At 44.7% G+C, this 25,374-nt stretch overlaps 1 protein-coding gene across 1 annotated transcript in view; it reads right to left on the bottom strand.

Annotated features, from left to right (window-relative positions):
* Positions 1-25,374, bottom strand: part of NALCN (sodium leak channel, non-selective) — a 1,129,711-nt gene that overhangs the window by 425,813 nt on the left and 678,524 nt on the right. Inside the window, exon 18 of the mRNA XM_033948885.1 lies at positions 9,113-9,186. Within this exon, the coding sequence (XP_033804776.1) occupies positions 9,113-9,186 (74 nt within the window). The remainder of the gene's footprint in view (positions 1-9,112; positions 9,187-25,374) is intronic.

Raw genomic sequence — 25,374 nt, 5'->3', positions numbered from 1 at the left:
TAAAGGTAGGAAAAATGATTTTAAAATGTGTCTGTTTTGAGAATTTATATCTGCTGTCTATATTTTGCACTATGGCCCCCTTTTACTAAACCGCAATAGTGGTTTTTAGCGCAGGGAGCCTATGAGCATTGAGAACAGCACAGGGCATTCAGCGCAGCTCTCTACGCTAAAAACCATTATCGCGGTTTAGTAAAAAGGGAGGGGGTATATTTGTCTATTTTGGTATAGTTGTTACTGATGTGACATTGCATAAAGTCATCTGACTTGACCTCTTTGAAAATATGTGGAATATAGAAAATGCCTATTTTCAAAATGCAAGCCATCACACGTCTAGAAATATATATATATTTTTTAAATACTCTTATCTAGACGTCCAGGCCATTGGGACACCCAGACTGTTAGGATGTCTATCTTTATACCACATTTTTTAACCAAAAATTCATCCAAGTCCTAAACACCCAGAACAAGACCATTTGGATGTGGGAAGGGCCATTCCTGTAATGGACTGGCCACACGGACATGGCAACAGAGCAGTGGGGGACCTTACAGGGCATTGCTGTGAACTTCACATAAAGAGTACAAGATAAATATCTCACCAGAACTAGAGAGCTGCACGGGAACGGGGACGAAGGGAATTCCGCGGGACCCGCAGGCATCCCGCGGGTTCCCCCTTTGGGTTATGGGGATCCCGTGGGGACGCCCCCTAGGGTCGTGGGAATCCCGTGGGGACGCCCCCTAGGGTCGTGGGGTTCCTGCGGGGCTGGATGTGCTCTTCTTCTCCCTATCTGCTCTGCTTGCAGCACAGAGCCAAATGGAAGTCTTCCCGACGTTCGGCTCTGTGCTGCAGGCAGGGCAGATAAGGAGAAGGAGAGTAGCCTCACGGCTCGAGTGGCGTACCAAGGGAGGGGGGCAGTCTGCCCCGGGTGCAGCACAGCTGGCCAGGTCCCCTTACTTTTGTGGCCCTTCCCCAACCGACTGACAACAGCCCCGGTCCAACAAACCTCCCTGCCCTGTAGCCGCAAATCTAAATTACCTTCTTACAGCAGCTGTAAGAAGGTAATTTAGATTCACGGTTAAGGGCAGGGAGGTTTGTCGGACCGGGCCTGTTCTGTTGTCGGGCGGGCGGGGAAGCGTCACAAAGGTAAGGGGGCAGGGAGAGAGAAAGGGAGGAAAGGTGGAGTGGAGAGGAAAAGACGCTTAAGGGAAATGGGTAAAACTGAGGGGGGAGAAGGACACTGAAAGCACTGGGGAAGCCAAAGGGGTGGAGAAGGACGCTGAAAGGCCATGGGGAAGATGGGGGGGGGGTAGGATGCTGAAAGGACATGGGGAAGACAGAGGGGGGAGAAGGACACTGAAAGCACATGTGGAAGACAGAGGGGGAGAAGGACACTGACAGGACATGGGGAAGATGGGGGGAGAAGGACACTGAAAGGAAATGGGGAAGAGAGAGTGGGGAGAAGACGCTGGCAGGGACAAAGACAGAGATGCCAGACTATGGGGGAAGCGGAGGGAAGAAGATGGGTGCCAGACCAATTTGGAAGGGGGAGAAAGGGAGAAGCACAGTAACAGAGCAAATGGAAGACGCAGAGGGAAGAGAGACAGTGGATGGAAGGAATTGAATGAGAACATGAGGAAAGCAGAAAACAGGCAACAAAGGTAGGAAAAGAATTCTATTTTTTTTTTTTGCTTCAGGATAAAGTAGTATATTAGTTGCGTTGATAAAAATATATAAACATTAGAGGCTCTAGTAGAAACCCGTTTACAAAGTATGTATTCTTCCCAATTAATATTTCCAAATTAATAAAGTCTTTTTGTTTATTTGTAAATGGGTTTCTACCAGAGCCTTTAATTCAGTAGCATAATTAAATGAAATAACTATTTCTGAAATTTATAGGGACGGGCAGGGACGGAGGGGATTCCTCACGGGGACATGCGGGGACGGAGGGGATTCCTCGCGAGGACGGGTGGGGACGGAGGGATTCCTCATGGGGATGGGTGGGATTCCTCACCGGGACGATTGGGGACGGGTGGGACTTTGGCGGGGACGGGTGGGGATGGGTGGGATTTCTGTCCCCGCGCAACTCTCTAACCAGAACTCCCTTATAAGTTATGGTGAGCCCCCAAAACCCACTATATTCACCTGTCTACAACCCCAATAGCCCTGCAGGTGGCAACTATATGGCAGTAGAATAGAGATGGTGTGTTGTTTTTTTTTTTTTGTTGGGCTCACATTTTCCACTATAAATGTAGTGGTTAGAGTGGCTTATGGGACTTGCTGCTCCTCTCTATAGTTCCCTAGCCCACCTACCAGGCTACTTAAGATACTTCTGTGCAGCTCTACTAGGCTTTCCTATATCAGGTGCTGATGTTCTGGAGACAGAAATGTATAAGAACATAAGAATTGCCGCTGCTGGGTTGGACCAGTGGTCCATCCTGCCCAGCAGTCTGCTCACGTGGCAGCCCTCAGGTCACAGACCAGTGCTCTAAATGAGTCTAGCCTCACCTGCATACGTTCCAGTTTAGCAGAAACTTGTCCAACTTTGTCTTGAAACCCTGGAAGGTGTTTTCCCCTACAACAGTCTCCGGAAGAACTTTCCAGCTCTCTACAACTCTCTGGGTAAAGAAGAACTTCCTTATGTTTGTATGGAATCTATCCCCTTTCAACTTTAGAGAGTACCCTCTCGTTCTCCCTACCTTGGAGAGGATGAACAGTCTGTCTTTATCTACTAAGTCTAATCCCTTCAGTATTTTGAATGTTTTGATCAAGTCCCCTCTCAGTTTCCTCTTTTCAAGGGAGAAGAGGCCCAGTTTCTCCAATCTCTCACTGTATGGCAACTCCTCCAGCCCCTTAACCATTTTAGTCACTCCTCTCTGGACCCTTTCGAGTAGTACCGTGTCCTTCTTTGTGTACGAAGACCAGTGCTGGACGTAATACTCCAGGTGAAAGTGCACCATGCCCGGTACAGCGGCATGATAACCCTCTCCGATCTGTTTGTGATCCCCTTTTTAATCATTTCTAGTATTCTGTTCGCCCTTTTTGCCACCACCGCACATTGTACAGACAGCTTCATTGACTTGTCGATCAGAACTCCAAAGTCTCTTTCCTGGGAGGTCTCTCCAAGTACCGCCCCGGACATCCTGTATTCGTGCATGAGATTTTTGTTACCGACATGCATCACTTTACACTTATCTACGTTGAACTTCATTTGCCATGTCAATGCCCATTTCTCAAGCTTGATTATGTTATGTTGCAGATCTTCACAATCCCCCTGTCGTCACTACTCTGAATAATTTTGTATCGTCCACAAATTTAATCACCTCACTTGTCATACCAATGTCCAGATCGTTTATAAAGATGTTGAAGAGCACGGGTCCAAGCACTGAGTCCTGCAGCACCCCACTGGTGGTGCTCTTCCAGTTTGAGTATTGTTCATTTACCCCCACTCTCTGTTTCCTATGCTCCAGCCAGTTTTTAATCCATGTGAGTATTTAACCCTAGATTCCATGACTCGCAATTTTCAAAAGTAGTCATTCATGCGGAACCTTGTTGAGCGCTTTCTGAAAATCCAGATATACAATGTCGACAGGATCCCCCTTGTCTAGCCGCCTGTTTACTCACTCGAAGAAGTGGAGCAAGTTCGTCAGACAAGATCTACTTTGCTGAAACCATGCTGGCTGGTACTCATCAGACCGTGTCCATCAAGGTGATCAATGATGCGCTCCTTTATCAGCGCCTCTACCATCTTTCCCGGTACCAAGGTTAGACTCACTGGTCTGTAGTTCCCGGATCTCCCTTCAAACCCTTTTTGAAGATCGGCGTAACATTCGCCACATTCAAGTCTTCCGGAATCTTTCCCGATTTGATCGACAGGTTGGCTATTAGTTGAAGCAGTTCAGCTATAGTACCTTTCAGTTTCTTGATGACCCTCGGATGGATGCCATCCGGTCCCGGGGATTTATCGCTCTTTAGCCTATCAATCTGCCTGTATACCTCTTCTAGACTGACCGTCAGCCCTGTCAGTTTCTCATCTTCGTTTCAAGCATAGAGCCTGATGGGTTCTGGTATGTTGCGTATATCCTCTTCAGTAAATACAGATGCAAAAAATGTGTTCAGCTTGTCAGCTTGTTTGTATTCTGGTCATTGTGGGTGTGAGGGTGTCAGTGAGCACTGGAGAAATGTGGGGGTATCTTTCCTTGATGCATACAGTAGTCATCTGGAAAGTTTGGGCACCTTTGTGGCACTTAGACCCTTCTAAAACAAGTCTAGTTCCAAATGTCTATGTTCTATCCAGGATGTCTTGAAAAATGTTTGATTATCGCTGCAAGATGTTCATGTCTAAGTCACCCTTGAGACCGCCCAAAACCCTCTCATAACACGCCTCCACCAAGCCAATCTTGTGCTCTGAACGTACAGAGGCTGGAACACCTCGCTAGATGTACAGAGAGGCTGTTTTGATTATCAGCACTTGGATGTCCTGGTGATTAGAACGTCTATGCTTTTTTATTATGAGCCCTATTGTGTCCTTCCATATTTTGGGAAGATAAAATAAAGCTCCGTAATTGGGTTGGGGGTCATTCACCTTGTGAAAAGTATTTACTGTATTTTTCACTCTATAAGATGCACCTCTCCCCCCTCCCCTGGAAGTGGGTGGAAATGTTGGTGCATCTTATGAGCGAAGATACAAATTTTTACCACCAATACCTACTGTTCACTCTTAACCCAGCAGCCTACACCATGTTACTAAACTCCTTTTCCACCTTCTTTGATGATGAATATTTTGCATTTTCATCAGCTCCACTCTGTCTGTTCTCTGGGTCATGCTGGACCAGTGGCATGTTGGGCCAGGGATCAGCCAGCTGTGCAAGCGGCATGCTTTGGTGAAATGCTGCTTCTTCCTGATGCAGAAACGGTACCAGAGGCTGAGCTCCTCACAGCCTTTCTCGGTGGCAGAGCCTCCAACTCGGGCTATCCCTCCACTCGCTTGCTGCCTGCATGTACCTCACATTGCGACCTGCTCAGTGCACAGCGCTAGCTGCAACTAACTGGTGCCACCAACTGAGCGCTTCTCCCAGCCAGAGTGCTCATACATTGCTTCCCCCGGCTTGTGCCTACAATGTCCTCCTTCCTTCCTGATCTTCACTCCTTGCGCCAGGCTCCCCTCGCCTCCCAATCGCTCCTTACGTCATGATTTTCCAGACCAGAAGCTGGGTAAATAGAGGAGATGCATGCACAAAAGGGTAGCTCCATGTGGCCAGAGCTTCCCAATACCCCAGAGTTCTGGGTTTTGCAAAAACGAAGGGTGAGAGTAGTATTGGGCTACTGCGGTTGCGGTTTTTGCTATTTCTTTTCTTCCTTCTGCATCCCATTGGGGCTCAGGGCTTGAAGAAGAGGGGGACCAACCGTGACAGACAAGGTGGGTTTAAAGTTGATATAAAAAAAAAAAAATAAAAGTGAAGGAATGGATGATCACTTTAGGAAAGCAGGAAAGGCTTAATATAAAACACTGCTTCCCTCTAGCAGCACTATAGAAATGATAAGTAGTAGGGGTATGAGGGGTTTAGAGGTAATGATCAAATTCCCTTTCCTTGATATTCAGATGTCTAGCTGCAAACTTTGGTGCACAAAGCACTCTCAAAGGGTTTTAAGGGAGAGGATGGAGGACAAACTTTCTTGCTTGAAAACCTAAATAATATAGATACAAAGCAGATAGTCGAATGGAGGCTGAGCTCGGGTCGATTTTGGACCTGGAGGAAATGCTGTGGCAGGGGAAAGACATTTTAAATGAAAGAACTAGGGCTTTCTTTCAAGTAAGTTATATGATGGGCGGTACTAGTGAAGTTCAGTGTTTTGTCAACTGCCTAGAAATGTTTTAATAGGCAGGTATAAATATAAATGAAGAAAAAGGGATTGGGGGGTATAGATAGGATAGACCATTGCTCAGGCAATGGGCCTGATGGGCCGCCGCGGGTGCGGACCGCTGAGCAGGATGGACCTATGGTCTGCCTCAGCGGAGGCAACTTCTTATGTTCTTATGTTCTTATGTACTGGGGGCGGGGGGGGGGAGGGATTAAAAAAAGTACTTGGGGTGTAAAAAATTGTTAGTCGGCTGGGGCTAACCAGAAGGGGGACAAGGTGCAGAGCCTGGCAAGGAGTGTGGGGTTGGATGCAGAGCCTGGCAGGAAGAATTTGGTTCAGAATGTTTTTATTCTTGTTTTCCTCTTCTAAATCTAGGGTATGTTTTATGGTCAGGTGCATCTTATGGAGCGAAAAATATGGTAACTTGTCAGATTATTCTTCCTATTTTCATTTACATTAATCCAAATATCAATCTACATGTGATTTTGATTTTGTCATATACTGCATTATGGGCCTGATTCTCCAAAATGCGTCCCGATTTTAGGCAGCTGTAGGCGTCCTACAGCTGTCTAATCAGCCAATCGGGATGCACGTTTTTAAAAAAAAAATGCTCCCCAGGCAGGCCTGAAGGCGCCTCCGGGAGCCTAGGGAGACCCGCAAGATGCCTAAGCTCGCCTAAGGGCCTTAGGCGAACCTAGGTGGCCCTAGTAGAGGAGAAACGCTAAGTAGACGCGGCCGCTATACTTATTGCGACAAGGGATCTCTCTGCCGCTATAAGTATAACGGGCCGCGGCCTGTCCGATCGCTGGCAGGAGGGTGCCCAATCCCTCCTGCCCGAAGACGCACCCTCCCCCCCCCGACAATATCGATCGCTGGCAGGAGGGTGCCCAAACCCTCCTGCCAGAAGATGCCCCCCCCGACAATATCGATCGCTGGCAGGAGGGTGCCGAATCCCTTTTGCCCGAAGACGCACCCCCCCGGCGCTAACAACCCCCAAACCTCCACCCCACCAAACTAACCTTTTCTTAAGGCCAGACGGTTCTTGCCTGTCCAGCCGACAGGCCTGCCTCGTCGAAATGAGGCGGGCCTGCCCCTTCCCGGCCCATCCCGCCGAAGCCTAAGGCCTGATTGGCCCAGGCTCTAGAAGCCTGGACCAATCAGGCCTTAGGCATAGCGGGTCCGCCCATCCCCACTAAGTCTAAGGTCTGATTGGCCAATCAGGCCTTAGATTAAGTGGGGATGGGCGGACCCGCTATGCCTAAGGCCTGATTGGTCCAGGCTTCTAGAGCCTGGGCCAATCAGGCCTTAGGCTTTGGCGGGATGGGCCGGGCCCGCCTCATTTCGACGAGGCAGGCCTGTCGGCTGGACAGGCAAGAACCGTCTGGCCTTAAGAAAAGGTTAGTTTGGTGGGGTGGAGGTTTGGGGGTTGTTAGCGCCGGGGGGGTGCGTCTTCGGGCACCCTCCTGCCAGCGATCAATATTGTCGGGGGGGGCATCTTCTGGCAGGAGGGTTTGGGCACCCTCCTGCCAGCGATCGATATTGTCGGGGGGGGGAGGGTGCGTCTTCGGGCAGGAGGGATTGGGCACCCTCCTGCCAGCGATCGGACAGGCCGCGGCCCGTTATACTTATAGCGGCAGAGAGATCCCTTGTCGCAATAAGTATAGCCTACTGGGTTAATGACTCCTTTTCTCAAGACCCTCCTACTTGGTTTGAAATGGAATGTTTTCTATGCAAACCTCTTCACATCTCTTGCTTACTAACGATATCAATACCCAGACACTTGAGAAAATATCCTCTTTTCATTTCAACGCAGCATGCTCTCCATCACTTAGATGATATAGCCGAAATCTCAGTTAGGGTCAGCCCACTCATATCCCTTTGGAATAATCCCAAAATACAAAACCAAGGCAAATCCCTTTCATGGAAACGGTGGCAGCGGGCAGGTATATGGTTTGTTCATCAACTATTTACTCTTAATACGACAATTCCTTTTGATATACTCTGTTCCACATACCTGCTACCATCCTCTGCTTATTCACAATGGATTTTACTCAGTGAAATACTATCTTCTGTGTATATACAATATGACTTTATGACTTCCAAAAATACTATATACCACTGGTCTTCGTGGTCTCTATCAAAAGGAAAAGCTATATCTTTTTTCTATAATATTCTAAGAGATCAATCCTTTACTTTTTCATATCATACTATGAAACACTGGGATAATATATTAACCATTCCGCTCTCGGACATTGACTGGGAACTCTTTTGGTCTTCAACAAACCGCCCACTTTTATCTTCTAGAGTTTCACAGTCAATGCTCTTTGTTATGTGGAATGCAATATGGACCCCATTTCGCATGTGGAAAGCCAAACTAAAACAAGATTCCGTTTGCTGGAACTGTTTGAAAGAAGAGGGAACTCTTGATCATATGTTTCTCCATTGTACTTTGGTCCGCTCTTTTTGGACCCAAGTCTGGAACACCATACAATCTATCACTAACTGTTCGGAAGAGATTTCTATGGATATTATAATCCTTCGATCTCAACATCCCTGTTTCACACAATCAAATTGCCCTCCTAAACTTATTGATACCATGATCGTGACTGCTCTCATGCATATTTTAAAAAATTGGAAACTATCTTCGTCATTAAATTATACGTTTTGGTGGAACTCTCTTTGTATGTACCATAGATATGAATCATATGCATATGAAAATAGAGTTTCGCTCCGAATATCCATGAATATGAAAAATAAAAAATCACCCTGGTCATTCTTAGATTCATATGTTCGCTCTACTTTGTAGACACTTCTGTCTTCCCCTACCTATTCTTCACTTTTTCTCTTCATTTCCTTTCTCTTTTAATTTTTATTTTATTCTATCTCATTTTCTTTTCTCATACAATCTTCACAAATAATTTCATTACTCTGAGCTTTTCTTAATATTATGGTCCTTTATAGTTAATTGCATATTTATAGATCATATATATACAAAATGTTATATGTATTTGAATTGCTCATTGTATTTTTCCAAAATACTCAATAAAAATTTATTGAACTAAAAAAAAAAAAAGAAGCGCACTTTAATGGAAGGTGTTTTAACTCTTTGTCATGTTACAGAAAAAAAATTGTGTCTCCTACTATATATGAAAATCAACACATTCCATCCTATTATCTATAGAATAATCAACATTAAGAGACAATGGGATTAGCAATACAATTGTAAAACCAAAAAGAATTAGTTTATTTTTGTACCTCAAGATTTTACTGACTGCTGTTTCTTTTTCCAAAAGATTTCTTGCCCTGATGCTGAAAACTGATTTACGAAGCTGTAAAAAATAAAACATATGGTGTTAATTGGTTGAACAATAAAGTGGGCCTTCTATAGTGATTTCTGAATAAATCAGATTAACAGGTTGTTACTAAAAATAGTGTACCATATACCAGTATATTAATTCTTAAATAATGAACACATATGAATATTAAGAATGTCTAATTCTACTTAATTACCAAAATTCAATGATGGTAAAAAAAATCATGATTCACTTCATATTTAAAATAAACATTTATGAACAAGTTGAATTTAATGCAATTATGAAAATAAAATGCAGGTCTGTGTAGTGTGGCTTGGACTGGAGATCTCACTTTTCTCCACTTAGAAATTTGATAGGCGGATTAACAAATTTTAAATAAACTTGAAACTTGAAATAAAACTTTCAAACATAAGAACATAAGAATAGCCTTACTGGGTCAGACCAATGGTACATCAAGCCCAGTAACCCGTTTTCACGGTGGCAAATCCAAGTCACTAATACCTAGCCAAACCAGGTCACTAGTTTAAAATTATATTTCAGGTACCATACATGTTTCTTTGCCTCAGAAAGATGGTTGTCATTGTACTTTTTATCCTGGTAGGGTTGAATAGCACAAAGTGAGATAACAGGTAGGTAGGGTCCAGTCCCCAAACCAACTTAAAACAAATACAAGAGAACTTAAATATTACTCATGCTTCTACTGGCAATCAGTGAAGCATTCGATAATAAGGACTGACGTGGTAAATCTCCTTTTATATGAGGGTCTCAATTGTAAATCTGCCAAGAAGCTTTAGTGCCACATGTGGTATAAAAAATGTTTTTTTTTTTAATAGTATAGTACAGTACAGTAAAAGAAGGGAATAACTATTGTGACAGGGAAGCTCCTGTCACGGTTAAAAAGACTGCTAGCCCAGTCAAAAGTACAGCCCTCAAACCTGCAATCCCTAAAATAAAACCTGTACACCCTGCTAAAAGCACTAGTTTAGTACAGCAAGAAAGAAGGGAGAAAAAGCAGGTGATTTCACAACCAGAAATTCAGGCAGGGAGGGCACAGAAAACACAGTCTATCCCCTATTACTCCTTTCCCTGAGCTAGGGAGAAACATGAGATCAACCCAGAAGGAGGTGGAGTTAGCCACCGAGTTCTGCAGTCATGTAAGCCTCAAGTAGGAAGACTGCTGAGAGATCAAGGAGCCTCAGCTGACTCTAATTGGAAAAGCAGAACGGAGCACACTGGAAGCAGCCCAACACTCTGTGCAAAACCCCAGGAAGATAGGATTGCCCGAGGCCAACAAACAGGGAGAGGAATCCAGCAGCCAACTAGGTACTGTGATTTCCCAGGGGAGCCTAAGGGGGTAGGGCTAGAGGTTCTTTAGGAGGGAGATGAACCTGGCCAGGAAACTTTCCCAAACACCCAGAGAGAGGGATGGGAGGTGGAGAGTGAAGAAAGGGAATTCATGGAGACTGAAAATGACTATAGCCCCAGTGACACAGGGTGGGGGTGGTGCAGTGAGGCTGAGGCAGAATTAAGTGTGCAAGAAGAATGTATGGAAACCTGATTTAGAAATTATAAGCTGCTCTAGGACTGTGGTAGCAATTGGGAGGGTCTGAAGACCTTGGTGAAAAGGGAGGCTTGCTCCACACAGCCTGCAAAGCAGGGCTGTGAAAGTCCTTAGAGGGGGCAAAGTACTAGAGAGGAAAAGTAGTTGCAGAGAAAACATTTTTCTTCTCTTTGTTGGAAAAAGTGTTGAGAAGAAGGGCTGGCACCTGTAGTGCTCAGCCAGTGCTGGCCAGAACTGGTGCTAATAGAAGCCAGCTGCCCTAAGGAGGGAGTATTGAGGCATTTGAGAGACTGGAAAGCGTGTTTGATTTTGGTTCATCTTGTTTGCTGACAAGGACTGTCCAGTCCCTGAACTTGAGCACAGATTGAGGGCACTGGACCTAAAGGGAGGAACTATATAATTGGTGCCTGTGAGAAACCATTGTTTATTTTGGAATTTTTCTTTTGTCTTAATAAACCCGGTGAAGTTTTGTTTGTAAGAAATCCAGTGGCCGGGTTTCCCTTACACAAACCATATAAAAGGTGCATCAAAAATCTTACCTGTGGTCTGCGCCAGGGTTTCCCACTCACCTGGGGCCTGGCCCAGCCACACTGTGTAAAATGTAGGGGGTCTTTTACTAATCTATGGTAAGCAGTTCAATTAGCAGGTAAATTAGTGCACACTAAGCGGTAAATTCTGTAAAGGATACCTAAGTCCCAGCTACAGTTAGGCGGGAGTTAGGCATCCAAATAAAGTAGTTAATAAGCAATTTAAGTGTCTTAATGACTGTTAATTGGAACTTGGACGTCCGAAGGATGTGGACATCAGTTCCAAGACACATCCACAATGTTGTGGATGCCCATCGGAAAAAGCTGCGCCTAAGGAAATAGGCATGGGTGTGGCATAGGCGTGGCTTTGATGTGGACGTCTGCTGAATAATTTACATATCGCTGAGCGTATCCACCCAACGCCTAAACTGTAGGTGAATGAAAAGCAGGTCTACTTTTGAGCGGGACTTAGGTAGGCTTTGGACGTCTCCAATGTGTTTCACTAAATAGGTTAATAGGGTTTTTATTTTTGCTTTATTAAGCTCAAATATATGTAATAACACAGGACATAAACAGGGCACATGAATACAAAGATATTTCATGTAAAACATTCTATTTTTGTGGGAAAACAGCAATGTTATTTGCTAATTCTAGGAAAAGATCCACTAACTGAAGCAGAGCACATGGAAAAGATAGCTTTACATTTCTTGCTTAAAAGCTACCCTTTTTTCTGACTATAAAGTGCTGCAATGAGCTAATTCATGAAAGAGCTTAATTAAGCAAGCAAGGCATATGAAAAAAAAACTATTGCACAGATAACTTCATTTCCAAAAGTTTAAGACCAGAAAAAAAGAGATACAGACCTCAGCATGGCCTTTAATTAATTGCAAATGAAGGTCTCCAGCTGTACAATGGTGACCTCATTGTGAGATCATCAAGGTGCACCTGGAAGGTAAGATGCCACTAATAAAATAGGAATATGTGTTGGGGAAGCTGACATAGAAACATGACTTTTGGAAGATGAGAACAGGGCTTTTACCCATTGAGCTACAGCAGCTTCCAGTCAAGTGGCTAGGTGGCTCTTGGTGCCCTGTGATATGATACTTTAGGAATCTCCTCAGGTATAATCTCCTCAAGTATCATATCACAGGGCTGTGAACAAGGCTGCCCTGTGAACTTCTAAAAGCTAAGTTACTCAACATTTCATATTCTGCTCTTTTCACTGGTTTTCAGCATTATATCTGTTTAATTTCTCTTCTCATCCCTGTTTCTTACTAAAAAAAAAAAAAGCACAAAAAAATAAACCCTTCTCTTTCCTCTGTTAAATCTTATTTCCTCTTCCTCTTCATAGGAAAAAGGGTAAGACTTTGTTAACTCTAATTAAATCCTGGTGCCTGTGGCTCAGGGTGACTAAAGTAGGGAAAATCCTGTTATAAATCCTGTGTTTTAGGGTAGCACTGATAGAACCTGCATTTTTGTTTAAAATACTGTGTTTTAGGTGGTATAGAGCCTATATTTCTGTCTTACTAGTATTCAGCCATTGTTTTCTGCTGATTAGGTGGAGAAGGGAGGGGCTCTGTTTTACTTCTAAGGTTAATTGCATTATCTTTGGGACATTGCTGTGAACAAGGCTGCCCTGTGAACTTCTAAAAGCTAAGTTACTCAGCATTTCATATTCTGCTCTTTTCACTGGTTTTCAGCATTATATCTGTTTAATTTCTCTTCTCATCCCTGTTTCTTACTAAAAAAAAAAAAGCACAAAAAATAAACCCTTCTCTTTCCTCTGTTAAATCTTATTTCCTCTTTCCCTTTCCCTTCATAGGAATAAGGGTAAGACTTATAGTCCCACCAACCCCAGGGACCACTATTCATATATAGAGACCCATATAATCAGGACTATTCAAATCAAGTCACTTCACAACCAATCAAGATAACCTTTATTCTATGCAATCACTGTGGTGCTTTAATTCCAAGACATACTATTTGGAGGCTTAAGGCTTGCCCCATCTGTCTTCAACTTGCCAGTATTAAGGAGAAGCTCTGCAAACTTAAACAGGAATTGAATACAATTAAAGCAGCTTCCATCACTCCACAAAATCATACCCACTTACCACCTCTACCTCAAAGAATAAAACAGCCCAGGAATAAATGGGTCACAGTAGGCTCAGGAAGACTGCGACATGTAACACAGAAACATCCACCTTCACTAATATTACCTCTACAGAATTCCTTTGCTCCGCTAGTGCACTGCAATACTCAAGAAAACAGAAGGGAGGTGGGACTGGAACCAATGAAGGTAACTCAAGAGAACAAGCGCACCCTAAGTACAAATAAAAAAGCCAAAAACAGAAAACTATTACTGTTGGGGGATTCCATCATCAGAGGCATTAACCTTGGAACACAGGGCGAGGAGACCAAAATAGTGAAATGTCTTCCAGGATCCTCAGCTACCAGGAGTTCCAGGCAACTACTGACTATAATTAAGGAAGAAACTAAGGATTTTAACACTGATGTTGTTATCCATCTGGGAACAAAAGACCTGGCCAACAACTCCACACTTGCAGCACAGAAAGCTTTTCGGGAGCTTGGTGAGGGCGTGAAACCTTTTGTAAAGACTTTAGCTTTTTCTGAAATACTGCCTGCATATGGAAAGGGGAAGCAAAGAGTGAAAAACACAGAGGACTTTAATAGATGGCTCAGAGCCTGGTGTCATCAAGAAGGCTTCAGGTACATAGGAGGATGGGGAAATACATGGAAGGACAAGAAGCTATATTACACTGTTGGGCTACATATTACTACAGCAGGAAAAAGAAACCTTGCAGAGAAATTTAGACAATATTTTTCTAGGCATTTAAACTAGAAGGTGGGGGTGGTGTATGTATGAAGGACAATTATAGAGACCACCCCCGGCAAAAGAAAAGATGTGATAGTAGTAAAGGCTGCAACATAAGCAATATCAGCAACTCATTTCTTAGTATTGCAACGGAAAGTGAAACGACACAAAAATCCATACGAAAAAGGAGATTATCGCTGAAAAATAGCTGGAAAGCGATGACCACAGATGCTCGCAGTCTAAGCAACAAAGTTCATGATCTGCAAGCCCTGATGTTAGAGGCAGATCTAGATATTGTTGCTATCACAGAGACATGGTTCAGTGAATCACATGGATGGGATGCAAACATACCGGGATATAATCTTTTTAGGAAGGACAGAGATGGTCATAAAGGTGGAGGAGTAGCTCTCTATGTAAAGATCAATATCCAAGCGACTGAAATGCAAGGGACCTGGGGAGAGGAAGAAGCAATATGGATTGCTCTGAAAAGAGAAGATGGAACTTCTATCTACGTGGGTGTAGTCTACAGACCTCCGACTCAATCGCAGCAAATTGATAAGGATCTGATTGTGGATATCCAAAAGTTTGGAAGGAAAGAGGAGGTTCTGCTGTTGGGAGATTTCAACCTGCCGGATGCGGACTGGAATGTTCCGTCTGCGGAATCGGAAAGAAGTAGGAAGATTGTGGATGCCTTTCAAGAGGCTCTGCTCAGACAAATGGTGACGGAACCCTCAAGGGAAAAAGCGATATTGGATCTGGTCCTCACAAATGGAGAGAGTATCTCTAATGTTCGAGTGGGTGCTCACCTGGGAAGTAGCGATCATCAAACGGTTTGGTTTGATATAACGGCTAAAATGGAGCGCGGCCGCACGATACTTAAAGTCCTAGATTTCAAACGTACGGACTTTAATGCAATGGGAAAGTACCTGAAGAAAGAGCTGTTAGGATGGGAGAACATAAGAGAAGTGGAAAGACAGTGGTCTAAGCTGAAAGGAGCGATAAAAATGGCTACGGACCTTTATGTGAAGAAAATCAATAAAAACAAGAGAAAAAGGAAGCCGATATGGTTCTCCAACCTAGTGGCTGAGAAAATAAAGGCGAAAGAGTTGGCGTTCATGAAATATAAAAAAACCCAAGAAGAGGAGAGCAGAAAGGACTACAGGGTGAAACTGAAAGAAGCCAAGAGAGAGATACGTTTGGCGAAGGCACAGGCGGAAGAACAAATGGCTAAAAATGTAAAAAAAAGGGAGATAAAAATTTTTTCAGATATATTAGTGAAAGGAGGAAGATAAAAATTGGAACTGCTAGGCTAAAAGATGCTGGGAACAAATATGTGGAGAGTGATGAGGAGAAAGCAAATGTGCCAAATAAATACTTCTGTTCTGTGTTCACAGAAGAAAATCCTGGAGAAGGACCGAGATTGTCTGGCAAAGTTACACGAGAAAAATTCTGCGCCGTTCACAGAGGAGGGTGTTTATGAGCAACTTGAAAAACTGAAGGTGGACAAAGCGATGGGACCAGACGGGATCCATTCCAGGATACTAAGGGAGCTCAGAGAGGTTCTGGCGAGTCCTATTAAAGACTATTAAAGTAGTGAGGAGTGTGTGGCGCAGTGGTTGGATCTACAGCCTACAGCCTCAGCACCCTGGGGTTGTGGGTTCAAACCCCGCGCTGCTCCTTGTGACCCTGGGCAAGTCACTTAATCCTCCATAGCCCCAGGTACGTTAGATAGATTGTAAGCCCACCGGGACAGAGAGGGAAAAATGCTTGAGTACCTGATTGTAAAAACCGCTTAGATAACTTTGATAGGCGGTATATAAAATCCTAATAAACTTGAACTTGAAACTTGTTCAATAAATCTCTGGAGACGGGAGTGATTCCTGAGGATTGGTGGAGAGCGGATGTGGTCCATATTCATAAAAGTGGTCACAGGGATGAAGCAGGAAACTACAGGCCGGTGAGCCTCCCTTCAGTTGTTGGAAAAATAATGGAAGTGTTGCTGAAGGAAAGGATAGTGTACTTCCTTGAATCTAATTGGTTACAGGATCCGAGGCAACATGGCTTTACAAAAGGTAAATCGTGCCAAACGAACCTGATTGAATTTTTTGATTGGGTGACCAGAGAGCTGGATCAAGGACATATGCTAGATGTAATTTACTTGGATTTCAGCAAAGCCTTTGATACAGTTCCTCATAGGAGGCTGTTGAACAAACTTGAAGGGCTGAAGTTAGGACCCAAAGTGGTGAACTGGGTCAGAAACTGGCTGTCGGACAGACGCCAGAGGGTGGTGGTTAATGGAAGTCGCTCGAAGGAAGGAAAGGTGACTAGTGGAGTCCCTCAGGGTTCGGTGCTGGGGCCAATCATAAGAACATAAGCAGTGCCTCTGCCGGGTTAGACCAGAGGTCCATCCCGCCCAGCAGTCCGCCCCCGCAGCGGCCCAACAGGTCATGACCTGCCTTAATCACCAGAAGGGGCCCCCTTGCCCCCTAGGTTTCTCATCGAAGTCCTATCTTCCCATCAATGTCCTAACTCTCCGGCCTTGCACCTGCACGACCTGGTGAGCTGTCTATACTTATGCAACACCCCAGCACCTCCCTCAGTACCCCACGATCCCCTTTTCTCTCAGGAATCTGTCCAATCCCTGTTTGAATCCCTGTACTGTACTCTGCTGGATCACTTCCTCCGGGAGCGCATTCCATTTGTCCACGACCCTTTGGGTGAAGAAAAACTTCCTTGCATTTGATTTGAACCTATCTCCCTTCAGTTTCTCTGAGTGCCCCCTCGTACTTGTCGTCCCTTTTAGTCTGAAGAACCTGTCCCTGTCCACCCTCTCTATGCCCCTAAGTATTTTGAAGGTCTCTATCATATCCCCCCTGAGCCTCCTCTTTTCCAGAGAGAAGAGCCCCAGTTTATCCAGCCTCTCGGCATATGGGCAGTTTTCCAGCCCTCTTACCAGTTTCGTTGCCCTCCTTTGGACTCTCTCAAGAACTGCCATGTCCTTCTTGAGGTGCGGCGACCAATATTGAACGCAGTATTCCAGATGTGGGCGCACCATCGCTCGATACAGCGGCATGATGACTTCCCGCATCCTGGTTGATATGCCCCTCTTGATGATGCCCAGCATCCTGTTGGCTTTCTTCGAGGCTGCTACACACTGTTCGGATGGTTTCATGGATGGATCCACTAGCACACCCAAGTCTCTCTCAAGTCCGGTGTCTTCCAGCAATCTCCCCCTCATTTTATACTCGAACAATGGGTTCTTTTTCCCTATGTGCATGACCTTGCATTTATCTACGTTAAAGCGCATTTGCCATTTGTTTGCCCAATCCTCCAGCTTATCGAGGTCCCTTTGCAGTTCCTCACACTCCTCCCTGGTCCTAACTCTGGCGCAGAGTTTGGTATCGTCTGCAAATTTTATAACCTCACACTTTGCCTCCGTTTCCAGGTCATTGATAAATATGTTGAAGAGTAGCGGCCCCAGCACCGATCCCTGCGGCACACCGCTCGTGACTCCCCGCCAGTCAGAATATTGGCCCTTTACTCCGACCCTCTGTAGTCTACCTGACAGCCAGTGCTTGATCCATCTGTGTACATCCCCGCCCACCCCGTGGTTCCACAGCTTCCTAAGCAGCCTTTCATGTGGCACCTTGTCAAAGGCCTTTTGAAAATCGAGGTAAATGATGTCTATGGGTTCCCCTTTGTCCACCTGACTGCTTATTCCCTCAAAGAAGTACAGAAGGTTTGTCAGGCACGACCTTCCCTTACAGAATCCGTGCTGGCTTGTCCGCAGTAGGCCATTTTTCTCGATGTGCTCGCAAATGCTGTCCTTGATCATTGCTTCCATCATCTTCCCTATAACTGAAGTCAGGCTCACCGGCCTGTAGTTCTCGGGGTCACCTCCCGATCCCTTCTTAAAGATAGGTGTGACATTCGCCAGTTTCCAGTCCTCTGGTACCTCTCCAGTTTTCAAGGATAGGTTGCAAACATGCTGGATTGCGCCCGCTATTTCCTGACTTAGTTCCTTTAGAACCCTTGGGTGGATCCTGTCCGGTCCCGGTGATTTGCCGCTTTTCAGTCTGTCAATCTGCTTGAGGACATCCTCCCAACTTAACTCTATATGCCCAAATCTTTTGGCCTGCTCCCCACTCATGAGCTCCTCTGAGTCCGGTATATTGGACGTGTCCTCGCTCGTGAAGACCGACGAGAAGAACGTGTTCAACCTCTCAGCTACCTCTTTATCCTCCTTAATCACTCCCTTCCTATCCCCATCGTCCAATGGCCCCACCTCCTCTCTCACTGATTGCTTCCCCTTTACGTAACTGAAGAATGCCTTGAAGTTTTTCACCTCCCTGGCCAGCCCCTCCTCGTATTTCCCTTTTGCTTTTCTAACCTCTCGGTGGCATTCCTTTTGGCATTTCCTGTGCTCCTGGTGATTTTCCTCCGTTGGATCCCTCTTCCATTTCCGGAAGGACACTTTCTTGTCACTGATTGCCCTCTTTACTTCAGGTGTCATCCAAACCGGGTCTTTTGACCGCTTGTTCTTGCGGCCTTTCCTGAAACTGGGGATGTACAGTTTTTGCGCTTCCTGCAGTGTGTCCCTGAGAAGGGTTCAGGTGCTCCCTACAGTCTCCATCCTAAAGCTGTTCCTGAGCTTTCTCCCCACCATTTTCCTCATAGCAACATAGTTCCCTTTCCTGAAGTTGAGCGCAGTCGTTGCGGTCCTCCCCACTATGGGTGACCCCCTTTCTAATGTGAATCTGATCACGTTGTGATCACTGTTGCCTAGTGTTCCTCCCACTTCTACCCCTCTTGCAGGCCCCCCTAATCCGTTAAGGATGAGGTCAAGAGTAGCACCCCCTCGCGTCGGTTCCTTGACTAGTTGCTCCATGAAGCAGTCCCTCACAGCTTCTACGAATCCTGCTTCCCTCGTGGAGTTGGAGTGTCCCGTACTCCAGTCTATCCCCGGGTAGTTGAAGTCCCCCATCACTGTTACACTTCCAGTCCTGCATTCCTGTCTCAGTTCTGCTTCCAAGTCGTGTCCTATTGTTTCTGACGCACCAGGCGGGCGATAATACAGCCCCAGCTTTATGTCTGCACTCTTCTTTCCCGGCAATTTGACCCATAGCGATTCCAGCTCCTCTGCCTTTGTTGCCGTATCGATCCCAATCGAGTAGATATAGTCCTTTATATACAGCGCTATGCCTCCCCCCTTCTTGTGGGTCCTGCCCCTCCTGTAGAGCTTGTACCCTGGCAGCGCCACATCCCATTGATTTTCCTCTGTCCACCAAGCTTCTGTAATTCCTATTATATCCAGGTCCTCCCCCTTGGCCATGACTTCCAGTTCACCCATCTTAGCCATGAGGCTTCTTGCATTTGCGTATAAGCACTGTAGGTCCCGGTGTTTGTCCTCCACCTCTGCCTTTACAATATGTATGTGAGTGACATTGCTGAAGGGTTAGAAGGAAAAGTGTGCCTTTTTGCAGATGATACCAAGATTTGTAACAGAGTAGACACCGAAGAGGGAGTGGAAAATATGACAAAGGATCTGCAAAAGTTAGAGGAATGGTCTAATGCTTGGCAACTAAAATTCAATGCAAAGAAATGCAGAGTAATGCATTTGGGGATTAATAATAGGAAGGAACCGTATATGCTGGGAGGAGAGAAGCTGATATGCACGGACGGGGAGAGGGACCTTGGGCTGATAGTGTCTGAAGATCTAAAGGCAAAAAAACAGTGTGACAAGGCAGTGGCTGTTGCCAGAAGGATGCTGGGCTGTATAAAGAGAGGCGTAGTCAGTAGAAGGAAGAAGGTGTTGATGCCCCTGTACAGGTCATTGGTGAGGCCCCATTTGGAGTATTGTGTTCAGTTTTGGAGACCGTATCTGGCGAAAGACGCAAGAAGACTTGAGGCGGTCCAGAGGAGGGCGACAAAAATGATAGGAGGCTTGCGCCAGAAGACGTATGAGGAGAGACTGGAAGCCCTGAATATGTATACCCTAGAGGAAAGGAGAGACAGGGGAGATATGATTCAGACGTTCAAATACTTGAAGAGTATTAACGTAGAACAAAATCTTTTCCAGAGAAAGGAAAATGGTAAAACCAGAGGACATAATTTGAGGTTGAGGGGTGGTAGATTCAGGGGCAATGTTAGGAAATTCTACTTTACGGAGAGGGTAGTGGATGCCTGGAATGCGCTCCCGAGAGAGGTGGTGGAGAGTAAAACTGTGACTGAGTTCAAAGAAGCGTGGGATGAACACAGAAGATTTAGAATCAGAAAATAATATTAAATATTGAACTAGGCCAGTTACTGGGCAGACTTGCACGGTCTGTGTCTGTGTATGGCCGTTTGGTGGAGGATGGGCAGGGGAGGGCTTCAATGGCTGGGAAGGTGTAGATGGGCTGGAGTAAGTCTTAACAGAGATTTTGGCAGTTGGAACCCAAGCACAGTACCGGGTAAAGCTTTGGATTCTTGCCCAGAAATAGCTAAGAAGAAAAAATTAAAATTAAAAAAAAAATAAAATAAATAAATAAATAAATAAAATTTAAATTGAATCAGGTTGGGCAGACTGGATGGACCATTTGGGTCTTTATCTGCCGTCATCTACTATGTTACTATGTCACACCCAACCGAAAGAAAGCAGCTGTAGCTCAGTGGTTTAAAGCACTGGGTTTGAATCTCAAGTATGTACATCTCCCCCAGCACATATCCCTATTTTAATAATGGCATTCTACCTTCTAAGTGCACCTTGATGATCTCACAATGAGGTCACCATTGTGCAGCTGGAGACCTCCATTTGCAATGAACTACAAGCCATGCTGAGGTCTATATTTCTTTTTTCTGTTCTTAACCTTTTGGAAATGAAGTTATCTATGCAATATAGACTAAGGGCTCATAATAAATAATTTTTAAAAAAGGTACCGATAATCAAAACTGATTTTAGACATATCTAAAACCAGCTTAGGCATTTTCACTGCCTCTGTTCGCCCAGAGAGAAAAGGGGTATATTTGGAGGAGTGGATAGGGCGGGATGTGGGCTAACCTAGACTTAGTTTTCTTTGACAGGTTGCCAGACAAGACTTATGCGCTTTGACTTAGACGAAGTCAAAACAGGCATATATTCCAGATTGGGACGCTGAGCTGATCGCGGCCCATGCAACCTGTCCCCCTGCACTCATACTGATTGCAGCAGGAGCGATGCCCAATCTTTCCTGCCACCACCGCACCCCTCCTGAAGCGGGGCGATCTTTGCCGGCAGGAGGGATGCCCAGTCCTTCCTGCTGGACAACTCTCCTGAAGCAGCACAATCTTTGCTACACCCCTACCCCCTTGCCAGACCACCCAGCCCACCTCCTATGGGCAGATTTTTTAGAAAAGCAGTTGACACAAACAACTATCTAAAATTTAACAGCTGACATCCAAAGTGCCTCAATGAATCCTTATCCATTGGTCAATTCCTCAGGATCCACAGGTTGTGCTCCACTACAGAGGATTTTAAGATCCAATCCAACATTTTATATGACCACTACAGACAACGCGGATACTCTCATCATGTACTCCAAAATGCTTATCTGCGGGCATTATATGCCAACAGAGATCTCCTATTACATCCTATACAACAGGCAGAGGAAGAAACCAAGATGGTATGTGTCCAAACTTTTTCAGACAAGCTGCAACCATAGTGGACAGCATCAGACACCATTGGCATGTTGCACAATTATCTTTGAAGTCTCAAGAGTCTCCATGCATCACATATTCCAAACCTAGAAACATTTCTGATCAGTTAATTCATTCTACCTGCTCTTCGACTTTCAATTCTGGTAGTAATTTATTTTCATATTTGTTAGGGGGTAATTCAATAAAGAAGGCACTAATTGTTTAATATAATCTAGAGAAAGGGCCCCTAAGTTCTGCTGCGTTAGGACATATTGTAGACCTTTTCAAGCACAATGTAATTTATTCAAAAATTAAAGATACTGTATATGCTATTACATGTTTCCCCCAAAATAAGACAATGTCTTATATTCATTTGGGGCCCAAAAAAGGCACTAGGGAAATTTTCCTAGGTACGAGTCTGCCCTTAGCTTTAACCCTGTTCGGTATAAAGGAAGTGGCCCTGTAGAAAGAGCCCATTCAGGGAAAGAGAAAAAGCCATTTAAATCTGCCTTTAAACAGCCCAGGTTCCCTAATTGCTATTTTCAGCCTTGCCAAAGGGGAGAGCCAGAGGCAGTATTGGCCTTTTCCTCAGAGCTTGGGAAAGAGCAACAGCAGTCCATGTTATGAGACAGATTTCAGACTAAAGCCATTCCTGGAGAGGAATTGATGAAGCTTGGAGAAGATGGACAATATACACAGACAGATTGGTCTGGAGCTGAGGAATGCATAGAGTCCCAAGCAAAGGCAGGGCCCAGTGTTTCAGCAGGCTGAAGGGAGTACCTGTTTGCAAGCTGATAATTTTCATCATACTTACCATACTGAGTTATATGGACAAAGTACTGTTTTGCTGATTACCTGCCCTTTACATTGTTTTGTATTTGAACTGAACTTACTTTTAGAAACCTGTTTCATTTTGGAGAACTTTATAATAAAAGCTTACTTCCTTTTTTTTATACCAAAGTTCTGGCCTCTGTGGTTTATGTGTGTGTGATACTGGGTTGTCTAAGGAAGTGCCACGGCAAGTTATCCAAAGCCAGCACTCCCCTGTAGGGCCCTTCCCATCTTGAAGGGCAAGCCTAAGGTTATTCTGTGCTGCCTAGTGGTGGGTACCCGCAGAGCTCATAGTGGATCCCTGGCAGATGACAACTGTTAACACTGTAATATAACAGTTATTTTTGGCTAGGTGATAATGAATGGCCACTTTCACTCCTAAATTGAATTCCTATCATTGATAACTCATGCCTCAACAAACTGATTAGTTTATAAAGTGGCACTAGCCTCTTTGTCATTTCTGTAAAGAGAATGTTTACCATAGAAAATAATTTATTTTTAAAATTCTGATTTTCTTTCTGCTGTACTTTTTGTTATAATATGAGCATACTGGATACAAAAACAAATCCAGCTTTTTTTTTTTTTTCATAGTTACAGTATTTAAATTTATAAAGTGCCAGACAAAATGTAACAAGATTGCAAGTGAGAACATGAAACCGAGAATTGCAATTGTTTTTCACAGTGCTAAATGTATTATCACAGAACACTCTTGTGGCCATAGAAATATGTAGCATTTAAGGTGTTATCAAACTTCTATGATATGATAAGTTGTTGAATTCTTTAATTCAGGAAAGCACTGAACAAAATTAGAAATACTGGATGAAAGAAACATAGTCCAATATGAAGGAATTTAATACAAGCTTTTTTAAGTTAGTATTTGGTAAAAGCATAATACTACATTTTCATTCAGCAATGCTAAGATCAGTCTAGCACCAAAAATGAATTAACCCCCTCCTTTACTAACGCGTAGACTGGGTTTTAGCATCAACAGTGGCGGTAACTGCTCTGATGCTCACAGAATTCCTATGAGTGTAGAAGCAGTTACCGCCACTGCCGGCGCTAAAACCCATGCTACACGTTAGTAAAGGAGGAGGTAAGTTATCTGATGCAGATAGAGGAACTGTATTCTACAAACATTTAAAAAAGACAGATCCATTGCATTGAGGCCTGAAAGGCTTGTTATATGTTCATCAAAAAAGTACTGATATGGTAGAGGAACCCCCTTCCTGTTGCTTCATGGGATGACAGTATGAATGAACTGGTTACAGTGGAAGCTAAAAGGGAACATAGTAAGAAAGGGAGAAGAGTCAGAAACTGGACATTATACTTCAATTGGAACAATGGTGGATATGTCAATTACAAAGTCTCCAGCCACAAGGTTTAAATTCAGCTATTAATTGACAATCCTTCTTCTAACTGGCAATATCAATCCAAAACTTGATCAGTACTTAAGATCCTTGTAGAGTTGGTTGACAACTTTTCAATGTGATGTAGCTAAGAGTTTACGTTAGTAACCTTTAAATGCAAGACACCAAGGTGCCATTTTTTAAGCAACACCAATGGAAGCAGCATTAGGGTAAACTCTGTAGCGAGCAGATTAGTACATTATCAATGCCTATATCAGTACATATCTATATGTTAAAGAACAGTCTGATCATCAACAATATACTTTTGTTTCTAGAATTTAAATAACTAGCTCCAAGTTAATCCAGGTGGCCAGCTCTTAAAAAAGCATTTTGTGAAATGGGGAAGGTCTGTAGAGCAAAGCGGATTTCGCTCAGATCCAGCTAAATAAAAGCGTGGAGGGGCATAATAAAAAAAAAGTCTAGGTCCCCTTTTGGCCTAAGGCCTTAAACATTGAAAATAGAAGCAGGGAAAATGTCCATTATCAAAAAAAACGTCCAAAAGGAGTTTTTTTTTTATAATGGCCTGCCTCTACTTTCAGCTGTTTAAACTCCCAGACCACCACTACGTCTAAACTTATACCATATAATCAACCAAATAAAAGCCTAAGCCCCAAATGTCCAAAACAAGGGCTTTTAGGCAAAGGAGGAGTCAGTCCTTCGCCTAAAAGCTGGATTCTGTAACCGGTGTCTGTCAAAAACAACACCGGTTACAGAATCCACCCCCCCCCCCACAACATCGGGGCAAGAGGGAGCCCAAGCCCTCTTGACCCGCGGCACCTCCGACCTCCCCGACACTATCGGGGCAGGAGAGAGCCCAAGCCCTCCTGCCCCGCGGCACCCCCGAACCCCCAATTATGTTCGGGGCAGGAGAGAGCCCAAGCTCTCTTGCCCCACAGCACCCCCGACCTCCCCGACACTATTGGGGCAGGAGGGAGCCCAAGCCCTCCTGCCCCAGGCACCCCCGAACCCCCGATTACATTTGGGGCAAGAAGGAGCCCAAGCCCTCTTGCCCCGCGATCCCCAACCCCCCCTGACGACATCGGGGCAAGAGAGAGCCCAAGCCCTCTTACCCCGCGGCACCCCCCGACCTCCCCGACACTATCGGGGAAGAAGGGAGCCCAAGCCCTCCTGCCCCCCAATCCCCAACCCCCCCCCCGCCGACCCCCCAATCTCCCCCACCCAATTCCACTCTCCCGTACCTGGACATCATTGGCCAGACGGATGGGTGCCAAGATTTTGCATTAAATAAGAAGGTTTTTATGACTAATAATAGCTCTGAATAGTGAAATAAAGCAAGTATACATCTATATCTTGTTTCCGGAGAACTTGAAGTCTTTTCCTCCTTTTACTAAATATAGTTATCGTTAATGAACAGAAATAAGGGTGCAATCA

This window comes from Geotrypetes seraphini, chromosome 6, assembly GCF_902459505.1.
Source record: "Geotrypetes seraphini chromosome 6, aGeoSer1.1, whole genome shotgun sequence".
Classification (NCBI taxonomy): domain Eukaryota; kingdom Metazoa; phylum Chordata; class Amphibia; order Gymnophiona; family Dermophiidae; genus Geotrypetes; species Geotrypetes seraphini.
This window is presented reverse-complemented; position numbering and strand designations above follow the sequence as displayed.